Raw genomic sequence first — 17,242 nt, forward strand, 5'->3', positions numbered from 1 at the left:
CGGGCAGACTCATCACACTGCTCTGTATGCGGACGACCTCCTTCTTTTCTTGAAAGATGCAGGGGACGCATTACATGGAGCTCATAACTTATTAGAACGATTTGGAGATATATCTGGGCTTAGAGTGAATTGGCAAAAATCCAGTTTATTTCCTACAATGGAAGGAAGGACTGCTCCCCCAGACCTTAGGGACCTACAGCGGAAGTTGAGATGTCTACCATACTTAGGAGTTCAAATCTACCACGGCGGCCAGGACTTGCTTGAAGGCAATGTGGCATGGGCTCTGCGAGGACTTCATGGCACTATGACTTTCTGGGCCACCGTGCCACTATCAGTGGTAGGCCTGGTGGCACTTCTGAAGATGATAGTGCTACAGTGTCTCGTACTTTTTTACAACTCTCCCGATATGGATCCCAAGAACCATCTCCAAAGAATTGATCTCCATGGTCACAGGTTTTCAGTGGGGGGCTGGCAGGCAGCGATTGGCGCTCAAGGTACTACAGCGACCACACGAAGAGGGAGGAATGGCAACCCCTGACTTCGAAGCTTATTATTTAGCAGGCCAAATACAGTGGCTGACCAGATGGATGGCAAGTCGTACAATGCCGGAATGAGAGCTCATCTCGTTGACACCAGACCTGAACTCGCTGACTAGGGTTGTTCTTCATCTCGGTCCCCCACCTGCCTCTAGCTCCAATGAGTTCAAAGCAATACATAAATGCTGCCTGCGGCATCTCTGCAGAGCACGAACTGCCGCACCCTATGCACCTGAAATACCACTGAGGTGCCTCCTGACATTGCCGCATTGAAGGGATTTGAGGAGAATCTCGAGATGGGAGGCAGCAGGAGCAACCACTGTGGGCACCCTATACAAAGCAGACTCCCTGCTTCAAGGACTTCTGCACTAGGTATCGGATCCCTGAGGGGAACTTCCTGCTCTTCAGGGCAATCACTGAGGCGATTGTCAGACACTGGCAGGTGGGAAGGACAGAACCACCCTCATCAGTGGTGGCTCAATACCTGGCGAGTGCCCACGGGGATACAAGGCAGTGACCTGCCTTTATAGAAAAATTAGGTCCACACTATGCCAGCCACTGACAACCCTTAAGCAGAAAAGGGAAGCAGATTTAGGATCCCCTATTACAGATGCTGACTGAGAGGAAATATGAGCTCGGACTTCGCGAGCCTCTAGGAACCCTCGATTCAAACTTATCAATATATATGTTTTACACAGAGCATACCTGACACCAGGCAGGATCAGGAGACACTTTAAGGTGGCAGAGGCTAGACGTCCGAGATGTGGGGAGGAAGAGGCCGAATTCATCCACATGCTCTGGTACTGCCCAAAAATACAGGAGTACTGGAATTTGATCACACAACATTTAACAGACCCAATTGAGCGGGAGGTACCTAATGATCCTAGACACTGCCTGCTAGGGGGCTATCACCGACAGGCCAAACACAAAATCACCAACCAGTTCCAAGATCTGGCCCTGGTTTTAGCTAAACAAGAAACTGCAATGACGTGGAAGGCGACACTGGGCCCCCAAGAAATGTAAATGGAGGAGAGAGGTCCTGAAGAGGGCCAAGGCAGAGGAAGCAATTAGACACCAGCAAGCATGGAGAGGCCAGGGGCCAATAGAGAGGGCACAGGCGTGGAGCACACTGATTTGTGACTGGGAGCACCTGGGTGAGAGACCACCGGCAGACATAGCACCCCCCCGGACGCCCTGAGCAGACACTCACAGCGGGGACCCAGTGACGACTCCAGAAGCAGACTAATAAACGCATAGCAATCCCCGGGGAGATAGGGGCAGATAGATGGTAGGCAGAGGTTCCCACCACACAGAACACCACTAGGGATGCAAAAACAACAACACGATCGAATGATCCCTTAAAGGGTAGCTCCACCATGATGAGATACCAACTGATTCTTCTGCCATACTATATAAGGCTTTGTAAGTAGGTTTTAACATTTGATACTTCTGCATGTGATACTACCCAATTATGCTGAATGTTGAATGTATTGCAACAATGGGCATCGACTATCATATAAGGAGTATCAAAAGCATTTAGCGTGATATGTCTTCGTCGAATTGAGGAGCCCCTGCATTGGTGTCCCTTGTTTTCTGACTTACTCCAGTGAGAGAGAGAGAGAGAGAGAGAGAGAGAGAGAGAGAGAACACACTGCTGCATATATGACCAATCTCAGGTAACTGGTGTTTATTTAGAGCAGCAAGTCTAAAACCATTTTTACAGTAAGAGCTACTTATGCTCAATGAAAAATATTGCAAGCTACTAGTCTTATTAGCGCTGCAATAGTGGCATATCAGACAAGATTATGGCCTTGATTATGAATCTGGCAATAATCACCGCCAACCGTCGCGCTTACGGTGAACAAAAGACTGCCAGCGGCGGTGGACTGCACACCGCCGAATAATTATGCCAAAAACAGTCTGCCCAAAAATTTACATCCTCCATTTACTGCCAGGGCCAACAACGGCAGAAAGGCAGGACACAGAACCCCGCCACTGCCACCCCTTTAAATTCCCCGCCCACCAAATAATGGAGCACAAATCAGTGTGGTGGACAGTGGAAGTCGAACAGCCTTTGGCGGCAATGACCGCCGCACACAGAAATGGGAACCGCCAACAACAGAAGCACACATTGGCAATTTAAAAAACCACACAGCTGACACACATTCACACCACTATAAAAACAAACTCACACACAACCCACAATCCTTTGCAACGCCAACAGCACCACAGAAAACCACACCACAACACACATACAAACAACCACCACACATGTCACACACCTACCCATGTCCGTGCATGTCCACAACCCCCCATACAAACCACTATCTAGCACCCTGTACACAGTCACCAACCCATACATAAAAAGGCAGGAGCACCACAACACCCAGAATGCACCACTCCCCTCTAACCAAGTGCATCCAAAAGAACACCAAGGGACCCTGCATGCCACCACATGGGAATGGAACCACCAATAACACTTAAGCAGAGCTGCAAAGGACATGAATGTGCAGGACACCCACATCGCTGTTCCCACACCCACAAGCACCACCACCCATGCCACCCAGATGGAGAAGTCAAGGAATTCCAGTACTTCACCTGAAGCCGAAGGCCCCACTCAGGAGAGTTCAGAGAGATGTCTGGACACAGAGGAGAACCCTGGCCCATCCCACAGCCCTGGACACTGTTTTGCCTTACTTTTGACTGAGCCAAAATACACACACTGAAAGAATTCAAAAAGATTCTCTGGAATGCACCTCTTAATCTGAAGAACACATTTATTAAAGCTTTTCGCAAGGCTTGTGAAGGAAGGGTTAAATAGCCAAAAGTGTACTTTTAAAATGTGCAACAATTAAGTAAAATCATGTACAAAGAATCTTCAATCTATAAACAGCAAATATATACCTGCAAGGATATAAACACTTATATTGATATATGTTTATATATTCATACACAATGTAAAGCAAATAATTAATAAAAATGCATCACTATAGGGCCTGTCTGGTGCTTCATCTTTCTCTTGCCAGCAAGCCGATGACCCCGTTCGACTGAGAGAAACAGAGAACTCTACCCTCACGGGAAATAGATATCAGACGTTTAACGTCAAAAATCCTGATTGAGGTCTCTGAATCTCCCACTGTCGATCTGGGTCTTTTATATATTTTTAAACAAATGAGGAAGGAGCTTTCTGGAAAAATCCCTCCTGCTGAGCAAGAAGTATTAAAAAATGCTGGCTATTTTAGGTCAGCTTTGCGGGACTTGGCCCAAATCCCGAGGTGTCTTTCCCAAAACCCAACCGTTCCCTGCTGTACCATAAACATCAATCTAGTACATCCTTATCTAGCTGACTCCTCCAACGTATGTCCTAGCTCTTCGGTGAGAAATGAGAAAAGAATACGCAAAATAGAAATAATATGTTTTGTATGGAAAACTACTGGTACCTTTAATGTGGCAGTGAAGCTAAGGCAACGCTGAATATAAAATGGAGTCTGTAACTGGTGATCACTAATGTGACAGTGGACAGCTAAGCCAAGTGCAAAGTGGTGCAACCCAAAGTCAGTGGTTAAAATACAAATATCAGTACAGACACTCACTCCTCCAAGGACACCACTGACACCCTTACCACTCAGCCACGACCATAAGCTCTGGCCCAATGCCCCCACACCAGTGTCTCCAGGCCACGGACTGGCTGCCCACAAGTACAAAGTCCCGAGTCTCCATCCAAATCCAGGCAGGATGATGATGGGCCCATTGCAAGTGGGACTGCCAGACATGCGCAGGGGACACAGGTACAGGGGCTAGGGCCATTGGGATGGGAGCAGTGGGTCAAGGTGGTGTCCCAAGGAGGGAGGATGCTACTGCCCAGGAGGCCATTGCTGAGGTCCTGGGAGCATACCACCATTCCCACGACTGGATGGGCCAGATCCTGGCCACGCTGGAGGATAATCAGAGGCTGCAGGTAGCACACCATCACAGGGCCATGGAGCAATGGAAACACCTCAATGCCACCATGGCCACCTTTGCAGGGGTGCTGCAGTGCAAGTACAACAGCCAGCCTGAGTCCTCTACCCACCAGCAGGCCCCTTACACTAGCCAGGACAATGCCCAGTCTTCCACATCAGTAGCTGCTATTGAACTGGTGGCACTGCCAGAGGACTCACAGGACACCAGCACCCCTTCCATTACAGCCCAGCTTCCCCCTTGCAAACGTGCCCTTAGACCCAGACATCCCTGTGAAACACCAGCCAAGACCAAGACCACCACCAGGAAGTGACTCTGCCCTGAACTGTCTCCCTTGTGTGCCACTGAGCTACCTTGTTGACATGCCCCTGCCATTGCACCATCTTTTAATGGCCCCATGGACTATGCCTCTGTGAAACCAACAGCTGTGGAAATGTACCTGAGCATTTTGTACACCATGCGCCCACTCCCTTACACAGTCCCATCAGTCATGGATGTGTTTTGTTTCAATAAAAAAACACAGGTGCACCCACATTATCTGTCCTTCATTGATATGTGCTAACAAATGCAAATGTGAATATAGTGGGCAGTTTACATCATGATGCTGTTTTATTGCAGGAGGTGGGTCTAACAGACTGCAGTGTTCCAAGTATGTCACACTGTACATTCCATTGCTGAAACACACATCTCCTTCTTCAAACATGAAGTTTACACATCACTGGTAAGGGACACCACAGCACCTTGCACATAAGTCACCCTGAAACAATGCAATAAACCCATTGGTAACATAGAACACTACCTGAGAGTCACAGGAAGTATAGCCGGATTAGCTGGGTCCTGGAGCTGATGTCTTCCCCCTCCTCTTCCCCATCACTCTCATCCATCCTCTGAGGTGGCAGGGGTGGTTGGACGGATGTGTGTCGAAACAACGCAGGCATTTACGACGCCTGCCTTAAGAACATGGGCCAAACCAAAAAATGCGTCACAACAACGCATTTCTTTACCACGCAAGTCAATACAACGACTTGCCTTCGGATAAGCGCTGGAGTTTGGAATAGTATAATTTACTATTCCAACTCCAGTCTGCGCCACAGTGGGGAAAGTGCTGGACATAAAGTCCAACATCAGTCCAACAACACTTTCCCTAAGGCAAGTCGTTGTAATGACTTGCGTGGTTAAGGAATGCGTTGTAAAGACATATTCGTGGTTCGGGCCTCGCTTTAAAGGCATATCGTGGTTTGAGCCACGTTGTTAAGGTTGTTTCCCTGGTTGGACAGCATCCACCTCATCCAGTAGCGGAATGGCTTTCCTCAGAGCCATGCTGTGCAGCATGCAGCAGGCCACCACTATCTGACACACCTTGTCAGGGACATAGCACAGGGACTCTGAGGGCAGCAAAATCTTGCCTTAAGGAGTCCTATGGTTCTCTCAATAACCCTCCTAGTGTGACCATGTGCCTCATTATAATGTATTTCATCATCTGCCCTGGGATTCCTCACAGGTGTCAGGAGCCACTGCATGTTTGGATAGCCAGAATCCCCTGCAAAATTGGGTGAAAGAGGGTTGAAACACACATAATCTACTTGCATACAGTCGGTCTGTCAGCTATGTAAGTGATCCAGTGTCATACACACTCACCTACGAGCCAAGCTTTGTCCCCCTGTATTTGTCCCATCATGTGTGGCACACTGCTGTTTCTCAGGACAAAGGAGTCATGGACTTATCCTGGGAACCTTGCATTGACATGAGTAGTGGACAGATCAGTGGTACACACCAATTGGACATTAATGGAGTGGAAGTTTTTACGATTTCTGAACACCCGTTCATTCACTCTTGGCGGGTAGGAGGGCTCTGTGGGTACCATCAATGGCACCTATCACATGGGAATATTTGCAAACGCATTAAATCCAGATTTGATGGAGGTGAGATCAGCCCTTTGGGGAAATTGGACAGGTGTTGCACGAAGGAATCCAGAAATTTGGACAGGATGTGGCTGAACTTTGGCTGAGATACACCGGCTGCCATGCCCACTGTCACTTGGAATGAGCCTGTGGCCAGAAAATGTAGCACAGATAGTACCTGCACAGTTGTAGGGATGGCATGGGGATTCCTTTTAGCCGGCATCCGCACAGGCTCCATTTGTACACAGAGTTCCAGGATAGTGGCACGATTCAGGCGGTAAGCGATGATGATGTTACGTTCCTCCATGGTGGCCAGATCAACCAGGGGCCTGTAAACAGATGGTGCCCTCCTTCGCCACATGGGTCTGTACATATGGGGGGATAGTAGGGGGGGGGGCACATTGATTTGCCACATACACTTCTGTCACAATATTCCACAATTCAACTTGTACATGCAACACTATTTGCCCCTCACACAGACGCAGATAACATGGTAATCCTGTCTGGGTACTGCCTGGTGTGGTGGGTATTGTGCATTGCATCACAGTGTAGGCACTCTTCCCACTATGATTCCATGAGGAGGATACCATTATTCCATCAAGGGTAGAGAGAATGGAGCCATGGATTAGGACCCCAGACAAACTATGAAGGTGTGGTGTATGCAAAATGGCAGGCCCTGCTGTACAGGTAGTGTAGTGTAGGAAGTGACCACATTCTGTTGGCGTTAGTCCTCATGGCGGTAGGTGGTGTTCACCGGCATGCACCTCTTCATTGGATAGCATTGGCATCTAGGGGGAAGCAGGGCCAATCACCGCTGGCGGTAACAGTGCACACTGTCGTGGTAAATACCACCATTTTGTCATGCCCTTGCCACTTGACTCCTACACCTCGAGAGGAACGGAACTCCACTGCGTGAGCTGCTGTGTCCTGACTCTGGGACGAGTAATGGCACATGTTACAGAGGAATGGGCCCCGGCCTTCACCACAGAGGAGCTTGAGAAGCTGGTGGACGGGGTCTTACCCCTGTATGCAAAGCTATATGGGCGTCTCAGGTAAGTTGCTATTAGTTCTACTTGAATGTGTGTGAATGTGGCAGATGCCTGTAGGCGTGGTTGGTGGCTGTGTGGATGTTTACCCGTGATGTGTATGGCAGTTGTTGTCTTGGCTATTGTCAATATGTGTGCCTCCATGGGCCATGTGAGGTCGAACTGGCATGGCATATGTGTATGGGGCACCCACACTGATGTCTTTTTCTTTACTCTGTGTTTCATGCAGGTCAGCACTCACCAGAAGAAAGGAATGTGGCAAGCCATCGCCAAGGAAGTGCGGACCCTGGGGGTCTACAACAGGCGGAGCACCCACTGCAGGAAGCAGTGGAGGGCCTGCGGCGCTGGGCCAGGAAGACCATAGAGGCTCAGCTGGGGATGGCCTCCCAACGAGGAAGAGGTGCCCTAACCCCACTAATGGCCTGCATACTGGCAGTGGCCCATCTCGATTTGGATGGGCGCTTGAAGGCAGCACAGCAGCCACAAGGGGGTGAGTACCTACACTAATGTGATGCTACTATGCTGAGTGTAATTAGGTGCCATGGGGGTAGTGACTCAGACACCTCCTCCGATGGCAGCACCCCGGTGGTGGCGGAGCCTACTGGGTCTAGCCATTTTTTAACATCATCCGCCACCCCCATACCATCACCGCCCTCCCAGTAGCTCCCCAGCGTATGGCTCATGCCCGCTCACCCAGGAGGGTGGTGTCTCCTTTGCCCCAGGCACCTCATCTCCTGCCCCTGCTAGCCCTGCTGCCCTCACTGAGGAGGCTATTGACCTCCTGAGAAGCATTTCTGTTGGTCAGACAACTAATGCAATGCGTTCCTGGAAGGCATTCATGGTGCCATGTCTGGCCTCCAGAGATCTTTTCAGGCTCTGGCCTTCTCTTTGACGACAGCCAGTGTCCCTGGTCTTTCCATACCCCCCCCCCACAACCTCTACCCCTTCCAGTACCTACTCCCCTCTCCCATCCCAAGCACACGTCCAGACAGCCATGCACCCAAATCAACACCCAAGAAGAAAGCAGGCAAACACAAGCACCACACATCCCACCACATGTAGGGACACACCCAACATTCAAAGGCAAACACAGCAACATCCACCTCCCCCCCTGTGTCCACTCCCCTCCTCCCAGGACATAGAAACACTCCCAGACATCCGCTCCACACACATCCACCAAACATGGACATTCTGTACAGGCACAGACCTACACCTCAAACCTGCACTCCGTCATCCTCCACTTCCAAACCTGTCGCCAAACCCCCTCCAGCTGCCCCACGTAAGCTTTCCTTCTCCCATGTTGACCTGTTCGAACCCACTGGCCCACCCCGTCTTATCCATTAACGTTCCTTTGGCCTCCTGAAACCAACTCCGTGCTCATCCAAGTCCTCCGCAGTCTGCCCTACCCATTCCCGAAGAAGAAGGCTTGTGTTGCCCCTGGTCCCTCTGCCACTGCCCGTTCCAAGCCCACTCCTCCTCCTTCCAGGGCAAGCCCAAACCCTCTCCACCTCAAGAACCTACGCCCAAGGCCACCCCCATCCAAACCGGAGTCCCCACCCCCGTCACCACTGCCCCTGAACCCTGAGGTGCCTGGCTGCACCATTGATGCCCCTTCTCAGTGGAGTGTTCCTTTACATCTTGGGAGTCAAGTGTGGGCTATCTTTGCCCTACATGGACTTTGTACTGGCCACTGGCCTTTTGTAGGGGTGTGGTGTGCAGGTATTTGTTGGCCTGTGCCTGGTGAGTACATTTTGTTAGGGTGTATATGGCTTGGGGTGGTGGGAGGGGTTGGGTGTGCGTTCTGGTGTGGGTGGGGTGGATGTTTGAGTAAATGTGCCCTTTCCTCCCTGTGCTAGGTTGGGGGACTTACCGTCGTTGTTTTCATCGGCGGTCACAGTACTGAAGGAATATGGCAAGGAGAAACACTGGCATTATTTCCAACTCTCGCTCCATGTCGGCGTGTTCTGTGGACCTCCGGTGAGTGTTTCCCTTTCATAAGGGTTGTTTCTGCCACGTTTTTAGTGGCAGTGGTTTCCGCCCTGGAACTGCTGGCGGTGTGGTGTTCATAATGTGCTGGTCGGGTTGAGCTTCCAAGATGGCGGTGGGTGGATGGGCGGCTGGCTGTTCTCCTATGTTCATTATTTGGCGGTCTGCACCGCCAGCCTGTTGGCGGTAGTTACCGCCACCGGCTGTGGTGCGGTCATTACCGCCAGTTTCAAAATGACCGCCTATGTTAGTGGCCACCAAATGTAATATTACTAGCAGTGGTCACCTCATTCATCAGAGAGGGCTGCCAACAGTAATATAAAAAAGCTTAGTCAAATTGGAATGTCCCTACATGTATAATACATAACAGCCACACCTGCAATGCCCCAAGCACAAAAGTAATAATATTAGTGATAAGTCTCCTCACATGATTTAGAACCTCAGTAATTAACCTTAAGTATATTTTGGAAATGTAGCCATTTTAATCCAAACATCATCTGAAAATAAACAAATTTTTCTCTTGAATACTCAATTTTGGCATACTTACATTAATTCAACCAAGCAAAAAGGTTCTAATTTAGTAGGCAAGGATGCACACAGGAGTGCTTCTTAGAGGTAGCTGGAAAGCTACCAGTAGCTCACAAGTTACTCGTTCAAGAAGCCTGATTTAGACAGTCCTTCACCATCTCACAATCATCAGGATCAGTTCTGGGTTATCAGGAGGGGCACTCGTAGGAAATACATTTGAGATATCTTTGCCTGGCTATACTTTCTGGGCCATGCCCTATTTGCTTCCGCGATGGTGTCCATACCATCTCTGACTTAAGGCATCTGTTTAATAAGTCAGGTCTGGAGAGGGCCTACATCCATCCTGTCAGTCCCAGCAACCATGTGTTGTATGAGTAGCTAAGGAAGTTAACAGAATACCGCAAACAAAGCTTGTAATAATAAGTAGTACATCTCACTATCTGGGCAACCTATCCTCTCTTGCAAATGTCACAACCTCTCATTGCAGTCGCACCTGTCTGCCTGCCCATGTCAGTCTACTGAATATAATATGCAAGGATCTAAAGAAACTCTGCGACAGTGAGATCTCTGAAAGCAGCTCTCTGAAGTGCAGCCCAGTATAGCATGTAATTCATGGTATTTAGTCATATTGAAGGTGGCAATGTACAATTCTCTGTATCCTAGGAGTGACCACCATCGAAAACCAGTGGTGGAGTCACACATACTTATATACGCACACACACAGACACAAACTCACACACTGTAACAGTCTGTGGTATGTGTTTCCACTCTCAATTTAGCAAAGTCACATGGAGATTAGTCACTTTGCAAGCCACAGTTTATCAGTCATTCACTCTATGTGAAAACTGGACCAGAAAAGAAGTGTCAGCAATAGCTAGAGTGGAGACACTAGAATATGGCACTACCAGAGACAGAGTAGCAGTATGTGAAAACTGTATGTTAGTAGCTCTATAGCCAATGAGATCAGAGGCCAGATTGAGAGTGGGGACAGGTAACAGTCTGGTTTGTTTCAGACAGTGGGAATAGGGTGGACATCTGTGTATGTGTATTTGTTTAAATTACTGTATACATATGTATGTATATGCACACTATTATGTATTTTGCTGTGACTAACATTGTGTCATTCTGTCAAAGACATTGTTCCTCATTGGAAGCGATTCCTGGTGTCAGGGAAAATCAAATCTGGTGCCCCCAAAAGAGAGGTTCATCTCTGGAACAGTTCTGACTAATTATGACATAATGTTGGCACTGAAATAATAATGATAAATCTTTACATATGTTAAACATCACTGGACTAATCATGGCTCAATGACAGCTATCCTTGCCATATTGTTTGTGCTCTTCGCCTAATCGTGGGCATCAATCACATAATCTTGTTCATCCTTGGAATGATAATGTCCATTACTGACACAATTATGGTCCTGGTTGGCAATCTTGACATGAAGTAGGTATCTTTTGCATTATGGTGGGTTTTGCTGGCATTGTAAATACCTGGGTAGGTGTATCACAGTCGGTAAACGAATTTTGTGCTAAGGAAATCACAAGCTGACATTTGAGGGTGATGCATAAAAGCTGATTTTTAAAGCAAAAATTGAGAATTACTTAAAAAAAGATTTTCTGAGCGTGTTAATTTGAAATGGAGAGTGCATAGTATGAAGAAAAACATGTAAACCCAAATAGATTTAAATCTGGTCTTTGTGTGAAACTGAATACCATGTTGTGGACCTTTAAATCTATATTTAACTTGTACCAGCGGGCAATTGCTGTTGTAGCTATAATTTCGTGAGTCACGTGGGGGTATTTTACATTGCTAAAGCTGACTTTGCTCTTAAGTAACCCCCTTCGTCATTGTTGCGGTTGGTGTTCTACTACAATATCGATTTTCGAATATCTTTTTGCTAAAATACTGTATCACGAATACTGACTACCACTATGTTATGAAGGTATGTATATATGGGAAGGTATAGATTTATTTACATTCTTAACCCCACCTCTTTGCTTGCTTGAAGTAATTTATAATTCCAAGGTATGTAGATATGGAGTTAAGAATGGAAAATCAATGCTTTCCATATATGTGTGTACCTTCTTGATATTGTATTAGTCAGTATTAAGGATATGATATTTTGGGATGACAATATTTTGTCACTTGATAATGTGGCATACATCTGGTTGGCCACTGCTCCTAATCCTGCAAGGCGTGGTATCAATTGTGATTGTGCCTGATGTGGTCACTACTGCAACAAAGATCAAAGCAATTTGTAGCTCAGGATTATTTTCAATGATCTGAAGTAGATCTCATTGTAGAAAAGATAGGAGAACCCTGCCTCAGTGATATCACTGTGTAACCAACAAACTGTACTTTGATGTACAACCTGTGATTCTTGATACTTCACATGCAAGGGATAAGTTTATTGGATTTATATATATATTGAGCAGCGCTTTCCTGGAATTAGAAAACTAGCTCAGGTTTCACAATTATGCACTCTGTGGATGATGAGTTATAGCTTTATGTTACTTTGTGGCATTGCTAAATAATTCAGAAACGCCAATGTACTGTCATTGCTAACATACTAACTCAAATAATCTCTCTGGAACTCTGAATACTTTACACAATTATTATAAATGCATAACATTTGCCCTACAATTCTGACTTAAGAATCCTTGCTGTTCCGTCACAGGATAACTTTAAGGATAGTCATAATCCTACTGTCTTGAAAAAGTTCAAGATAAATGTTCAAATTGTTCACAGTTCATTTTCACAACATGGCTCGAATTTCAGTATATGTCTCTGTATTTCCAATGTCCTTTAAACAAGTCTAGTAGGACACAACAGCTCTGGTCAAAGGGAATCCTAGATCAGCAGAGCAAGGTCCAGGCTTACAGCACTTTGGTATAACACTGACTTGGCAAAAGCACTGTGGGCCAGAGTTCATGGCATCCTGGTAAATGTAGTTTATCTTTGGGGGTGCTGTCATGTAGTGCAGTCATGGCTCGAGGTAGGGAAAAAGGGGTGAGGCGGCGCGGGGGAGGGAGGGTGTCAGTAGAGCGAGACCAAAAAACAAATATATATATATATTTTTTAAACTTACCTGTTTCGCTGCGCCACCTCTGAACTGCTCCTCATCTGCAGGGAAAGGCTCAGGCTCCTAGCCTGCCCTGCATCCAGTTCTACTGCTGCTTTCATGCTTCTGGCAGCATGAAAGCAGCGGTAGGATTGGACAGAGTGCTCCCTGGATGGGTGCTCTGAGGCGGAGTGGAAGCCTCTGCCTGCTCTCTCCAATCCGACACGGTGTTGCAGAGTTGGACAGAGCCTACTGCACAAGTATCTTTGGCCGGCCTGAGACGGCCGGCTAAACATACATGCACACTATTGGGGGACTGCTCTGCACTCCCCCTCAGTCCCTGTCACGCCCATGGCCCCACCCCTTTTGCAGTAAAAACATAATAAACAGAGTTTATTATGTTTTTACTGTAAAATGTTTTGCAGCTGCTGCTGCAGGTAGGGGACCGACCCTCCTCCGCAATAGCGGAGGAGCCGCCCCCGATTTAGTGTGCTCCCCATGCACATGAAGCCTCTATCCAGACAGTGGCAACACTCTACAAGGACCCCCAGCATTTCCTCCCCTAAGTTAGGCTCAGTGTAAGCAGTTTTGAAGTATTGCTCCCTCCGTGATTGCAGAGTCTAAGCCAGTAAGCTATGTCTCCAGGCATGCTCCTTCACAATGATGAGCTGACTTAGTTGTGTAATAAAAAAAGAACATAGAAGAGGGGTTGTGAGAGAATTTAAATGCATTGCTCTATATAAGTGTGTCTGTAACCTGCTAAAATGTCACAAAAGTATTAGTTTAATAAAACAAAATCCCTCTTGATCAGCGAGGGAGTTGTAGCCCACACTGGTATCACGGTGTGAGGAGAATCCCTACGATGAAGCATGCCACCTCTGGGGGATGGAGGACTCCGTCCTATTAAAAGAATACTTTTGTGGCATTCAAGGTTCCTAACTTGCGTTTTGTTTTAGACCTGGGTATTTAGTTGTGTGTAATATTTATGATTTGGTAGGGAATGCCCGCTGGTCTTTAAATCACTCCTGGCCCTCCTTTTTGTGGTTGCTGTAACCTGCTAAAGCCAAGTTTTCTTGCTCATGGTAACTTAGCCTGCTAAATGAGCATGTCTCTGAATCTTAGACGCATTGTGTTCTGACACATCAGACAAAAGACTGCCATCTAGTTTGCTCAGCCAAACTGTTTACATTTTGTTACTTATGAAGGCCATCTACTGATTTTTATAAACTCATCTAGGCACCTGATTGTTCCTTGGTGAGAATGTTGTCCTGGGATCAATAATACGTTCTCTCTAAATATTTGTGCTCTACCAAGTCTCTGGGATCCTAGCTCCACTGCAGATGTACTGGAGATCCCTTGGTCAGTAAGATCTCTGATTCACAGACTATAATTTTTTTGCATTAAACAGAATCCACTGAAACGCGAGCCCAAATTTTCTTTGACAATGTCTGTAGATATTAGGGATGGAATATTGTTTAGGATATTGAACAATGTTTACAAGTAATGCTTCTTAGTGATTTTAACAATATAGGTAAACATACAATCATTCTTGCTCCCAAGCATCAGTGTATATTAATTGCAGACACATTCAGGTACAGCATGATTTTGAAATCTTACCCCGGTCTTTGATGTGCTGTCAATCAGGTTACCAATTTCTTTATGAAGAGCCAGGCACATATCTAAACTCTGAAAAAAAAATCAACGAAGAGGGTTTTGTTTCTTCATCATCAGGTGATGCTCCAAAACAGCTAGCACCAGAAAGCCTTCCTAGAAATGGGTAGCGCTTTATAGGACTACCACTCATCATCATAATTTGTCATTGTGCATTTTTACATGTGTCAAAAGAAACAGAACTCTTGCTTTCAAAAGGTTCAATAGGGTGGAACAAAAGACAGAAATGAGGCAGATATCAAAGCAAAGTGATAAAGAAACAACATAAAAGCTCGGTTCACAAAATGATTTCCTTGTGCAAGAGTTGTTTACACGTGCAAAAAGCCTCTTCAGTTCAGTGTCACAATCAGGAGTGTGTAGTGGGTATTCCAAAGTGAAAAACCCCTGTGAGTTTGTCAGCACTCATAAACGGAATATTCAAAATTTGTATAGGCCTCTTCTCACCCTACAAAAGGGGAGAGACTTAGGGCCAGATGTAGCAAAGGTTTTTACCCATTCTGTGTCTATGGGAAAAAGTGTTCGTACATATGGCCCTTAATCCTATCAAGAAAAGAACTTGGGGCCACATGTACAAAGATCTGAAATAGCGATTTCCCAATTGAGATTTCCTGGAAATCGTAATTTGGAAATCGCTATGTCAAATGTATGAAGCTTTTTAGTTTAATTTGCGATTTCTAGTGGGTTGCAAATAGACCTACCTCATAAATATCAATGAGGTAGGTCGCAATTTGCAACCTATGAGGACTACCAGCCATCACAGGGATGGTGGCCTGCTGAGGTCAGTGGACCACCACCTCTGTGATTGTTTTTAAATAAAGCATTTCCTTTTTAACGCAGCTCGTTTTCATTAAAGGAAAAGGGATGCTTTTAAAGAGAAAACAAATGAAACTTTGAAGTTTCATTTTTTATGAGTGGGCAGTGGTCTGTATGATCAATGCTTCCTCTTAAAAAATATTTGTTTCCTATTCTCAAAAGGAAGGGTTCCATTGAGGAAGTGCTTATTTTCACACAGGAAAGTTATAGCTTCTATATTTTAGCATCAGAAAATGTGAATTAAAAATGTTTTCAAGAGTAAACCTGGAAACCTGCCTCTGTTGCAACTTGTCATGCATGCATCTGGAAACCTTTAAAGATTCCTGAAGGTCATTAGTCTGTACCTGTCAGGAACTCTATTGCAGGGCCAGAGGGCAAGCAGAGTCTGCTAAGCCTCAGCCATGGGAGCTGGGTTTGCATGCCTCTGATATCCCAGACTCCTTTCTACTAGGCATCTGCAAACTCGGCCAAGCACAACCCCTTGAAATCTTTACTCTCTGTTGTAATGATGACAAGTAATCAGGGAGGTAGAATGGGGGTGCGTAAATTCAGGCCTCAGCAATCACCCAGCAGCACAATTTATGAATGTCCAAACTACAGAGGATTCTGTATTCATTATGGATGCATGCAGGAAAATGGCAGAAAATATCTCAGACCTCTTCATGTTCTCAGAGGAACCGTGCTAGCAGCAGATGCTATATTCACTTCATACAGGTCACAACAGGATGGGGCAGTGGGTGATGCTGCCTGGAGTACTTCATCATTAGTACGGTATGGATGCAACTGGACCTGCTTCTGGGTCACTTGGCAATAGTTAGCAGGTGGGTCACAGGTGCACTTCTCAGATGCGGCAGTGGTGACATCCAAAGGCAAAATTCTTGAATCCGGTGGTGTTATCCAAAGTGTACATATTCTTGGTTATCAATTGCAACGTCCACAATGGGCACAACTCTTCAAAACAGAGGTGTGAACAGCTGCAATGTCTTTGCATGACAGCGAGGTCAGCAGTCGTTTATCGTTTTCTGCTCCGAACTGCACTCCTGGAGAGTCTTTGCCCACATTCCTAGGGCAGGCAGATTGTTCTGTAGTATTCCTTGGCTTGACTGAACTACAGTAGCCTGGTCTGGTTTCGAGTTGTACTCCCCAAACAGACACCTTCTGTAGAGACAGCAGGAGCCTTCTACCAGCAGGCAAGTTGACTTCCAGGAGTATCAGTGTTAGGGATACAGTCCTTTAGCAAGGCAAGACTCCAGATGATGTCCACTCAACTCTGGGAAGCTCTGGCTGTGTGTGTGTGGGTGGGCGGAGGGGGGGTTAAATGTGCCAACATTGGGCCATTTTGTTAAAAAAACATGTGAAAGAAATACTCTGTAAGAATTGTTTTCCAATTGGCTCAACAAGAGGGTTACCTAGCTAAGATCTCCATCTTCCCAACTTTCATAAACAGACACTATGGGATACACTTTTTCCACCGCTGGCTTTGCACCGTTCTTCAAATATTGTATTGCATTTTTAAAGTGTGTAGAGAATACATGATATAGGTAGTGTTAGACCTGTCAGCTCTTGGCGTGGTTTCCCCTGTCTTTTTGGCTTCTGACCTCCTGTTTTTGATCCTGTGCTAAATTTCATTTTTGCTGGCTTTAGGACTCTGGGCACTTTACCACTGCTGACCAGTGCTGAAGTGCAAGTGCTCCCTGTCTTAATGGTATTGGTGATTGGTTTATCCATGATTGGCATAT

At 46.4% G+C, this 17,242-nt stretch overlaps 1 protein-coding gene across 3 annotated transcripts in view; it reads right to left on the bottom strand.

The window, feature by feature from the left end:
• The window catches only part of ENO4 (enolase 4), a 434,196-nt gene that overhangs the window by 206,645 nt on the left and 210,309 nt on the right, over positions 1 to 17,242 (bottom strand). For all 3 annotated transcript variants that reach the window (XM_069239262.1, XM_069239263.1, XM_069239261.1), the window contains exon 7: positions 14,637 to 14,705. In XM_069239262.1, coding sequence (XP_069095363.1) covers positions 14,637 to 14,705 — 69 coding nt within the window. The remainder of the gene's footprint in view (positions 1 to 14,636; positions 14,706 to 17,242) is intronic.

The sequence above is a fragment of the Pleurodeles waltl genome, chromosome 6 (genome assembly GCF_031143425.1).
Source record: "Pleurodeles waltl isolate 20211129_DDA chromosome 6, aPleWal1.hap1.20221129, whole genome shotgun sequence".
Lineage (NCBI taxonomy): Eukaryota > Metazoa > Chordata > Amphibia > Caudata > Salamandridae > Pleurodeles > Pleurodeles waltl.